Below are 10117 nucleotides of genomic sequence, written 5' to 3'. Positions count from 1 at the left end.
AAACTGGAATAAAGTGAAAGTTGATCGCTTACGTTCATTTGAGAAGAAAATCAATTTCAATAGATGCATGAATATTTTTTCTGTACCAAAATAAGGATTAAGGAAATTAATTAAAATTAGCTAAATATTCAAATTTTTTACAACTTTTCTATAATTGGAGTGATGGTTTTGTATTTGGATGAAACTTTTCTATCAATGGTTCCTGAAGTGACTTTACCAATAACATGTGTCGTGTGTTATATATATAATTGGAGTATTTCATAATGGGTGCTTCTTTGACAAGATCCAAGGGTAGTATACGCAGTATTGATGTCTTGTTAAGGCATGCTTTTGAATTCTCTTTTTTATTGTTGTTGTTGTTTTTTTTTAAAAAAAAAATCACACATGCGCCTTTTTTACCTTTTCTCACAAGAAGGGCTTCACAGATCACACACGCACCCAACCGTAAGTTTGAACCTACGAATGACACATAAGTGATAAATAATTTGTAAATATTTTGTAAGTAGTTTTTGTTCTCTTCATGTATTTTTTAAGACAATGTAAGAGGGATCAAGATCATTTGATAAGAAATTTTTAGTTTCAATGAGTCAGGTGTGTTTGTATTGGTGGTGACAAAATTGACTTTTATTCTATCTGACTTTTGTAAAAGTCAGTTAGAGTAAAAGTTAATTAGTATAAAATGATTTATATTTGGATAGTCAGTTTGAAAAGTTAAAACTTGTTTGGATGGATAATAAAAAAATAAGTTTAGATATAAAATGATAGCAAAGGGACATAAGTTTTATAACATACTACTTCTAGTTCTTAATATAAGACTAAGTTAACTAATTTGGGGGAGGCTAATGAAGTTAAATAAATTACTTTAAAATATTTATATTTACCGCTTTTCTTCAAATTAATTTATTTGACTTATAAACTAATGTGTAATCTAAATATCTAATGATACACATAAGTATTTTAGAGATATCATGTAACATATAATATAATTAAGTAATTTATTTAGCTTCTTTAATCTATTCAAGTTAGTCTTTTGGGGTCTTATATTAAGAAGCAAAGATAATATATGACATGTATACAAGTTGATAAATTTTAGAAAAATAATTAATTAAATTTTATTAGTTAATTTTTTTTATCTTAGAAAAAAAATCAAATTATTGGACCAAGATAGAACTTATTTAAATACTCTTATGTTTTTTTTTCATCTTTATTCCTTCTTTCTCCACGTTACAAACTCTAAAAGCCAGAAATCCTAGCGTTATGACGCACTTAGCTTTTTGTCCAGGAGTTGGTTTGAAAAGTAGCCTACCTAAACAAACTTTTATCACCAAGTGACTCACCAACGTGCATTCTCCAGTTTCTTAGGCACGTTATCTTTCCAAAACAAAGATCCAAACGAGCGCTAAATGATTAGTAGGTTGGGCTTCTTTCGAGAGCCACTTCTCCATCTTTCTCTTTTCAGAAGTCAGTGTTCTTTAAAAGAATTTTTTTTCTGTGTGAAATGAAAATATTAAAAAATAATATAAATTCTTTAAATGGATTATAAAGCACTCAGTATCTTGGAGTATTTTATATTTTGTGGCATATCCAATATTTTGAATTATTTTTTTTAAATGTATCCAGTACCATGAAATACTTTTCGAAGCATCGAGCTCTCTAAAGTATTTTTTTTAGATATATCCAGCACTCTAAAATATTTTTTGGTGTATCTAGCAATAAGGTAAAAAAATACTTTAAGTGCCTGTTTGGTTTACTGAAATGTAAGGAAATGTAATACAATGTAATAAAATATAATGATGATTACATGAGTTTGTTTGGTATATCGTTAAAGAAAGGTGATGCATAGACATAAAAAATGTTTGCTTAGATTACAAAGAATATGGGAATAGGTAAAAATAGTGCGTCAAAAGAAAAAATTACCCTTATTTACATATACATAAATTTATCTAATGATTTAAAGTTGTTTATTTTTTCTCCAAATATATATAATAACCCTAACCACATATATAATAATAAGTTCAAGCCAAAAAAAAGAGAGAGTACATAGTACATAAATAAATATAATAATATATATGTATGCCTTCCCATTATCAGATTCTCCCTTGCAACTAATATATATATATATATATATATATATATATATATATATATATATATATAGCACCAAATGTGCATCAACCATGCAACTAAAGTTTAGCAGCAATATTTAGCAGCGTCTGGGATTGCCAATGATTCATCAAAACTTCCATGAAAGCAAAGCAAAAAGGCCTCCGAAAAATGGAATTTTTAGAAAGAAAAAGATGTGACCTTCAATGTAAAAGAAATATGGCAGTGTTAATAAATGAAATATTAGTCTGGCAACAGAAATAATAGCAGCAACAACAGAATTCTTCGAAGCCGACCCAGAAAAACTAATTTCTTCAAAACTTGAAAGAGCAAATTCTCTTTGGCCAAAAAAATAATGAAAAAGCAAATTCTCCTGCAAAAAGGGGCAAAAAATAAAGAAAAAGATAAAAAGGTTAGAAAGAAAAAAAAAGTTGGAAGCAAATTACAAGACTTCATTTTTAAGGAATCATGATTACTACCTTCAGCGGGAGGAAATACTGCTTTTTTTAAACATTGTAAGGAGTTGAAGCAAGTCGGATCATATATTGTTCCACTTCTTTTTTTTTTTTAATTATTTCAAAATTAATTACTCTCTCTAGTCTTTTCTATTAAATCATATTAACTACATTTTTAAGGATTAAGGAAATTAATTAAAATTAACTGAATATTAAAAAATTTGCAACTTTTTCAACTTAACCTTTAATAGTTATAGCTTGAGAAGGCACCTTCTCGTCAATAATCAAGAAGACAAAAGATTTCCTTAAAACTAGAATAAAGTGCAGCCGTGCAGGTTGATCTTTTAAGTTCATTTGAAAAGAAAATCAATTTCAATTGATACATGAATATTTTTACTGTATCAAAATAAGAGTAAACTGCTCTTTACTCTTCCACAAAATAAAACATGACGTGTTTACAACATTTAGTTTTCTAGTTTTCTTGAAAGGTTGAAAGGTTTCAGTGCGATACTTACAGAATTATTCACATCTAGATACCGTTTCTGAGAATAAATTATTATTTACTTTATAATATGTAGCATAGTATTTTTTTTTTTTGGATACAAAGTATAATGTATTTTCAATATTTAATATATACGGTCTAATGGGGTTTATGAATATAAGCCCAAGTATGGTACCGCTTATTGAAACAAGGCAAGGCCTATGAATTAAGGCAGCTCCAAGCAACCCAATAATAAAATTTGTAATTCTGGAGGGAGAATTACAATGAATTCTCCATGATTGGTAAGTCCCAATAATAAGTGAGTAGTTATTATTTATTATTCTGAAATTTATTGTTGCAAGGTGCTCTGTTATTAATAAAATTTTTAAGTAAATATGTTTTTTATTTAGAACTTTATAATGATTCTCCCAACTCTTAATGTTGCAATCCGATCCGGTCCAGTCAAATGAGTACATGAAAAAAATGTAACCAATGGTATTATGATTTACTCCTTAAATAATGCGGTTGGTTTTCTGGCTCATGTTTGCATAAAACACTCTAATGAATTTAATATTACCATATGCTGCGTTCATACGTATAGGATGTGTTCTGGTGAGGTTTTCTTTTGAATTTAGGGTCTAATTTTTAAAACAAAATGTAAGATAGTCTTCTCACTAATATAATTATGGCTATATTAATAAATTTCTAAAAAAATTATCAGAAACACGATAATGGGTGATTTTTATGTCTTCTAATATCCGCGATCACAACTTAAAAAATAAGGACGCGTATTTATTTTAATTATATAGTTTAAAAATTAGATATAAATATGTTAAAAGATTTATGTTATATACTAATTATATATAGGAAAATACTTAGATTAAATCTCCTATGTCCAATTATATCATGTTTTTCAATTACATATAGTCATATATGACACATGACACATATCCATATGTGATAAGAGAACTTGATATAATTATATATATATATAATAATTTACTTTATGTTTTAGGCGATTTTATTTTTCTTCAATTATTGTAATTACTGGAGAAGAGCTAAAGAGGTGAAGATGGGCCGAAAGGCTTTAACAAAGAATCTCGACTTAGCAATGAAGGCAAGAACTTTTTGACTTCCAAAGGATTGCAAGCATTTACCTTAGCAACGAAGGAGGAGTCGCAAAGCATTGGTTATATCATCAGTTTCCAATAATTGAAGAGCCCTTGTTCATAACCATAACCTCCATAACGAGAGTCACTCTCCAGTACAGGTACGATATATCTTCTTGCATGCTTTATACACACACACATATATATTTCAAATTCAAATTCAAATTCAAATACGTTACGTTCCCGTTACAGTTTCTGAAACGTTTGCTGGATTTGGTGGGTTAATAATATTGCTCCCATGGCTTCAACTGCTATTCCGGAACAAATTTCATTGAGAGTTGTTGTGGACAAAGAGCAAAACAGAGTGCTCTTTGCCGAAGCAGAGAAGGATTTTGTGGATATTCTTTTAAGCTTTTTGACACTGCCACTGGGAACTATTGCTAGACTCGTAAGTAGGGATTCAAACACGAAGCCTTGCCGATTCGGATGCATAAGCTCGCTGTATGAAAGTGTGGGAAATCTGGACCCCAAGTATTTGAATTCGGAGACTTGCAAGCAAATGCTGCTTCAGCCAAGGAACTCCATGGAACGTTATAATCAAAACCTCAAACTCAACATTGATGACACTGAGCCAACCAAGTATTATCTTTGTGAACGTTGTCGTGGTCGAGGAGATTCTCTGGTGAGCACTTCCGGGAATATGAAATGCAAATGTGGGGGGGATTATACGTTCCTTCTGAACCCTTGCAAATCGCTCTTATGCAGTCCTCTGTTAAGTGGATCCGATAAAAACGCGAGTGGTGATGCTGGAGGTAATAATTGCAATGCATTTTGTATTTTTTGTTATCCTTATTAAAAAAACCGTATTTGATTCGATTATTAATATTACTTCTTTCATACCTACTCCAAAATGCAGATAATACATGGGAAGGCTATGTAAAGGAGACTGCATCTTTTATTATTTCTGACGATCTATCAGTAACTCCTGCTAATTTCAATACAACATTGTGCCTGTTAAAGAATCTATGCTCTGAACATCCACCGGAGGAATCCACTATGGTTCTTAGTTCAAATGAGGTTGAATTCTGGAAACATTAATTATATCTTATTTTCTTTATATCACATCACCTAACGCTTTAATTTATTATGTTTTTCGAAGATTTTGGACCTACTCAAGTACTTGTTGGTCTCCAAGACGGCACTCACAGATTCATTGTTAAGAAAGGAGCACAAGCTTGTGCATTCCGAAACCTCATTCAAGATAACTGATAAGAGACAAGACAGAGAGAACCCTGGGACGATGAGGATTAAGGTATTGATGTCAAAATCGAAGTCCAAGATATTGTTTGCTGAAGTTGAGGAAGACTTCATGGATCAGATTCTTAGTTTCTTGACATTCCCACTAGGAGCTGTGGAGAGAGTTTTAGAAGGAAACTATGGGTTGGTGTGTGTCGATAATTTATATAACAGTTTGACCAACTTTGATTCAACCAGGCACTTGAAGTCGGAGAAGATGAACAATGTGTTCGCTAGCCTGAAGGTAGCCCCATATTTTAAGGCGAGTAACCAGATGTTACCTATCGATGAAATGACTTATCCGTCAAAGTTAAGTTTTTGTTGGGGGAAGGGTCCATATTATTTGACTGCCGATGCAAAGTTGTATAAGATGTATAGTGACTATTATGATAAGAGAGAAGTAAGAATGTGCGATCCTAAGTCCACAATAGCGGAGGAAAAATCAGGCAAAGGATATGCCAAGGGTGGAACCATGTTCATGGTTGCCGACGACTTGTCTGTGAAACCTTTATCATCTCGCGATGTTTTATCATCTTTACTAACTGAATTCAAGGTGCCTTACGATGACTTGGAGCAAAGAACAATCTGCATTGGCGTACAAGAGGTGCGTATCTTCTAACCTTTAGAAAGACAAATTAAAGGAGATGCAAATTTTGTTTAGGTCGAAAAAACAAGAAGTTTAATGGTTTGGGGTTTTCTTTTGTTATTTTCTTTCCTTTTGCTGTGAATATGATCAGATTTATTTGCATCCTTGCCGCAATCTTTTTTTGCCTTCTGTATCAGACTCATGCATACATACAAATGCAGGTTCTGAGCATCCTCAAAGCTTCCATGGTTTCAACATCAGCTTTGACAATTGGCCTGAAGGAATTTTTATCGAACAATATTAAAGAAGAAGATGAAACAGAGACGGAAAGCAGAAACATAACCGTTGGCTAAATAGAAGCCGGAGAGCAACGTCCTTCAATTTCTTGACTCTTTTTCAGACTTTTGCCTTGTTGTTTTGTTTTGAAAAAGTGTGATGGCTTGTGATTGAATCAATAATTATATAACGGTGGTTTACTGCTCTTTAACAAGTCCTCTTAACAAAATCAGCAAGTCCTCTTCTCATATCCAAGTAATTAGCCCAGATAAATTTTTACCATCTAATTATCATTTGAATACACTACACAGTGTATATTTAAAATGAGACGAAAATAAAGTGTACGATGGTAGTGAATTAAGTATGGATTATCTACATGGTCAACTTAATTGAATTATGCATATTGTCCATCTATGGTGCAAATTGACGACGTAGCGGTGTGTGTATGTGGCTGTAGTTGAGATGCTTGGGTTTGTGCACTGTAAAGGGACACAAATGATTATTTTTATATAAGATTAATTGAAATCCATATTTATTTTGTTAACTTTCGAGCATGCTAAAAAGAAATTTGAAATATTTTTATTTTTATATTATGTATAAAATTAAAAAATGATAACACTCACATAATTGAAATTGAATTGAAATATTTTTATGTTGCAAAATAATTATTGTTTTGGAATTTAAAAAAAATAAATTTCTCTTTAAAACTAAATTAAAGAGTTAATTATTTTTGTACAAATTCTCTTCATAACAACCCTTGATTTAAAGGGGAGATGGAGAACACCAAGAAGATAATTAAAGATTTAATATGATAATATTTTAACTAGACGTAATCTGAAATATTTTAATAATCTAAACTATTTAATAATTTTTATATAATTTTAATTTTAATATTAAACTATAATTAGGGAATATGACAGAAAAATGACAAATGAATTTCATAATGCCAAAAACATTTCCTGAATTTGAAAAATCTCAATTTAGTCATAAGAGACTAATTTGGCATTTATAAGTTTGCTTAAATGACCATATAGTCCTTCATTTTATTTATTGTTTTTAAAATTCCAAAGCTCCCATTGACCGGCTAGTCGTCAGAGCTCTAGTGATGGCAGTCACCGGAGCTCCAGTGACTGGCCAACAATTGGTCGCCAAAGCTGCGGTAGTCGAAAACAATTTTTTTAAAAAATTTTACAACTTCAGTATAACGGCTAATAACTTTTGTAACACTATTAATAATTTCAATATAGCAGTTAACAACAGGATTTCTAGGAAATTCAACAAGCTCTAGTAACCGGAAACAATTTTTTTGAAAATTTTTATAATTTCAGTATAACGGTTAACAAATTTTGTAATGCTATTAACAATTTCAATATAGCAGTTAACAACAGGTTTTTTGGAAAATTCAACAATTGGTCGTCGGAGTTCCGGCAGTTGGAAACAATTTGTTTGAAAATTTTCACAATTTCAGTATAACGATTAATAACTTTTGTAACGCTATTAACAATAAGTTTTTTGAGAAATTCAAAAAGTAGTAATTTTGCAACTTTAGTAATGCCGTTAACAAGTTCTGTAACTTTATTAACAACTTCGATATAGCGTTTAACAACATGTTTTCTTAAAAATAAAAAAGGCATGTTTTCTTACAAATTGTAAAAATGCTACTTTTTAAATTTTTCGAAAAAATTTGTTGTTAAGTACTCTATTGAAGTTATTAATAACATTACAAAAGTTGTTATAAAAGTTGTTAACTGTTATACTGAAGTTGTAAAAATTTTTTAAAAAATTGTTTTTTGCTGTCGGAGCTCCGATGACCAATTATTGAATTGTTTGAAAAACTTGTTAACTGTTATACTGAAATTGTTAATAGCATTATAAAAGTTGTTAACCATTATACTGAAGTTGTAAAAATTTTCAAAAAAAAAAATTTTAGCTGCCGGAGCTTGTTGAATTTCCTAGAAAACCTGTTATTAACTGTTATACTGAAGTTGTTAATAGTGTTACAAAAGTTGTTAACTGTTACACTAAAGTTGTAAAAAAATTTTAAAAAATTATTTCCAACTACTAGAGTTCTGGCGACTAATTGTTGGCCGATCACTGGAGAGCTTTGGGAACCAATTGTCGACTGGTCATCGGAGTTCCAGTGAGCAGCTGGCCAGTGGGGCTTTAGTATTTTAAAAACAATAAATAAAATAAAACGTAATATGGTCATTTCAACAAACTTATAAATGTCAAATTAGTTTTTTGTGACGAAATTGAAATTTCTCAAATTTAGGATATGTTTTTGGTATTACGAAGTTTATTTGTTTTTTTTTTTGTCATTTTCCCCTATAGTTATTCTAAAAAGGAATAGTTGAGAGTTGCGCGTTAGGCGGAGCCAATCTGAATTCCAAAAAGCGTAGCCTCATTGGCAAATTAAATTTCTTCGTTCTCAATGACAGTGCAGATTAATGGCATTTGTTTGGGACAAAAAGGATCAGCCCAATCGAAAGTGGAACAACAAATTAAATATTCCTCTGCCTATTATTCCTCCAAGTGTCCAGCGTGGTTGTGCTTATGCAAGACATCAATGGTTGAGAATTATAAAGCCTTCTGCCACTCAGCTCTTCTTTTCGGCCTCTCTTGTTGAGTGGGTTTCTATGAATCTGAAACAGGATTTTGCTTCTAACGGGAACACTGAAGGGAGTCTCACCTGGGGAGTTGCAATTGGCGAAATGAATTCATTTATCAAGATAATTTTCAGAAACCTCTTGAACCAGCCATTATGATTTTAAATACCCGTCACAAATTCATTATGAGGAAAGATCATTTACAGTGTGATGTTAGTACTGCTATCTCTCATGCTAAGCAGTGGATTCCACCTCCTCCAACTACTGCAAAATTAAATGTCCATGGGGCTAAATCTGAAATTTCAAAGTCTACTGCTTGTGGTGGTGTTTTTAGAGATTATCAAGGTAATTGGATTGCTGGATTCTCAAATTATCTTGGGAATTATAGTGCCCATGACGCAAAAGAATAGGCAATGCTTAAGGGACTCAGAAACATTATAGTAGAATCTAATAGCAAGATACTCATTAATGCACTGTTAGGGTGTGTTTGGTTGGAAAGATAGGTAGGGGAGGGGAGCCCCTCCCCTCATTCGGTTAAGCTTCCCCCTAAAATTAGAGTTTTTCGAAGGGATCTCATCCTTTTGTGATATTTTATTAATGCCTATAAAATACTCCCTCCGTTCCTTATTATAAGAGATGAATAACCGAATTACGTTAATCAAAAAAGCAGTTAAAATTAGTTAAGAACAATCAATATAATTTTTTTTTCAAAAATGCCCTCATTAATAAGGAGAGAGAGCATGAAAGAGAATAATTAAATTATTGAAAGAAAGAGAAGTGAGAGGGAGAGAGAGTGTGAGTTGAAGACAATAAATATGGGTAAAATAGGAAATCAACACAAAAAAGTAGAGACAACTTTTAAGTGTCTCTTATATATAGGAACATGCCATAAGCATCAGATGTCTCTTATAATAAGGAACGGAGGAGTATATTATTATAATATTTATTTTAGATAAAAGTATATTATCATAAGAAAAATAAAAAATAAATATTATTATAATAAAAACTAATTTAAAATAAAAAAATATTATTGCAATGAAAAATTATATTATTACAAAATGAATTAATTTTTACAAATATATTATGTTGTTAATTAAAATATATTTTAAAGTTGGGAAAAAATAGAAAAGGAAAAAATTTCATTTTTTTTGGAGCATATAAAATGTATTAATTTGATTATTTAAATTATATTATTATATTTACTA

General features: G+C 30.8%; 1 protein-coding gene across 1 annotated transcript; it reads left to right on the top strand.

The window, feature by feature from the left end:
- Window positions 1-5448: 5448 nt before the first annotated feature.
- Window positions 5449-6383, top strand: LOC114743752 (uncharacterized). The gene is made up of 2 exons (XM_028931970.1): window positions 5449-6048; window positions 6252-6383. The coding sequence occupies exons 1-2, from the start codon at window positions 5449-5451 to the stop codon at window positions 6381-6383; spliced, it is 732 nt and encodes a 243-aa protein (XP_028787803.1).
- Window positions 6384-10117: the final 3734 nt, after the last annotated feature.

Source organism: Neltuma alba, unplaced genomic scaffold (genome assembly GCF_004799145.2).
Source record: "Neltuma alba isolate B1F8T4 unplaced genomic scaffold, ASM479914v2 tig00004117_pilon, whole genome shotgun sequence".
NCBI classification, from domain to species: domain Eukaryota; kingdom Viridiplantae; phylum Streptophyta; class Magnoliopsida; order Fabales; family Fabaceae; genus Neltuma; species Neltuma alba.
The sequence above is the reverse complement of the archived record's forward strand: the minus strand, read 5'-3'. Positions and strand labels throughout refer to the sequence as shown.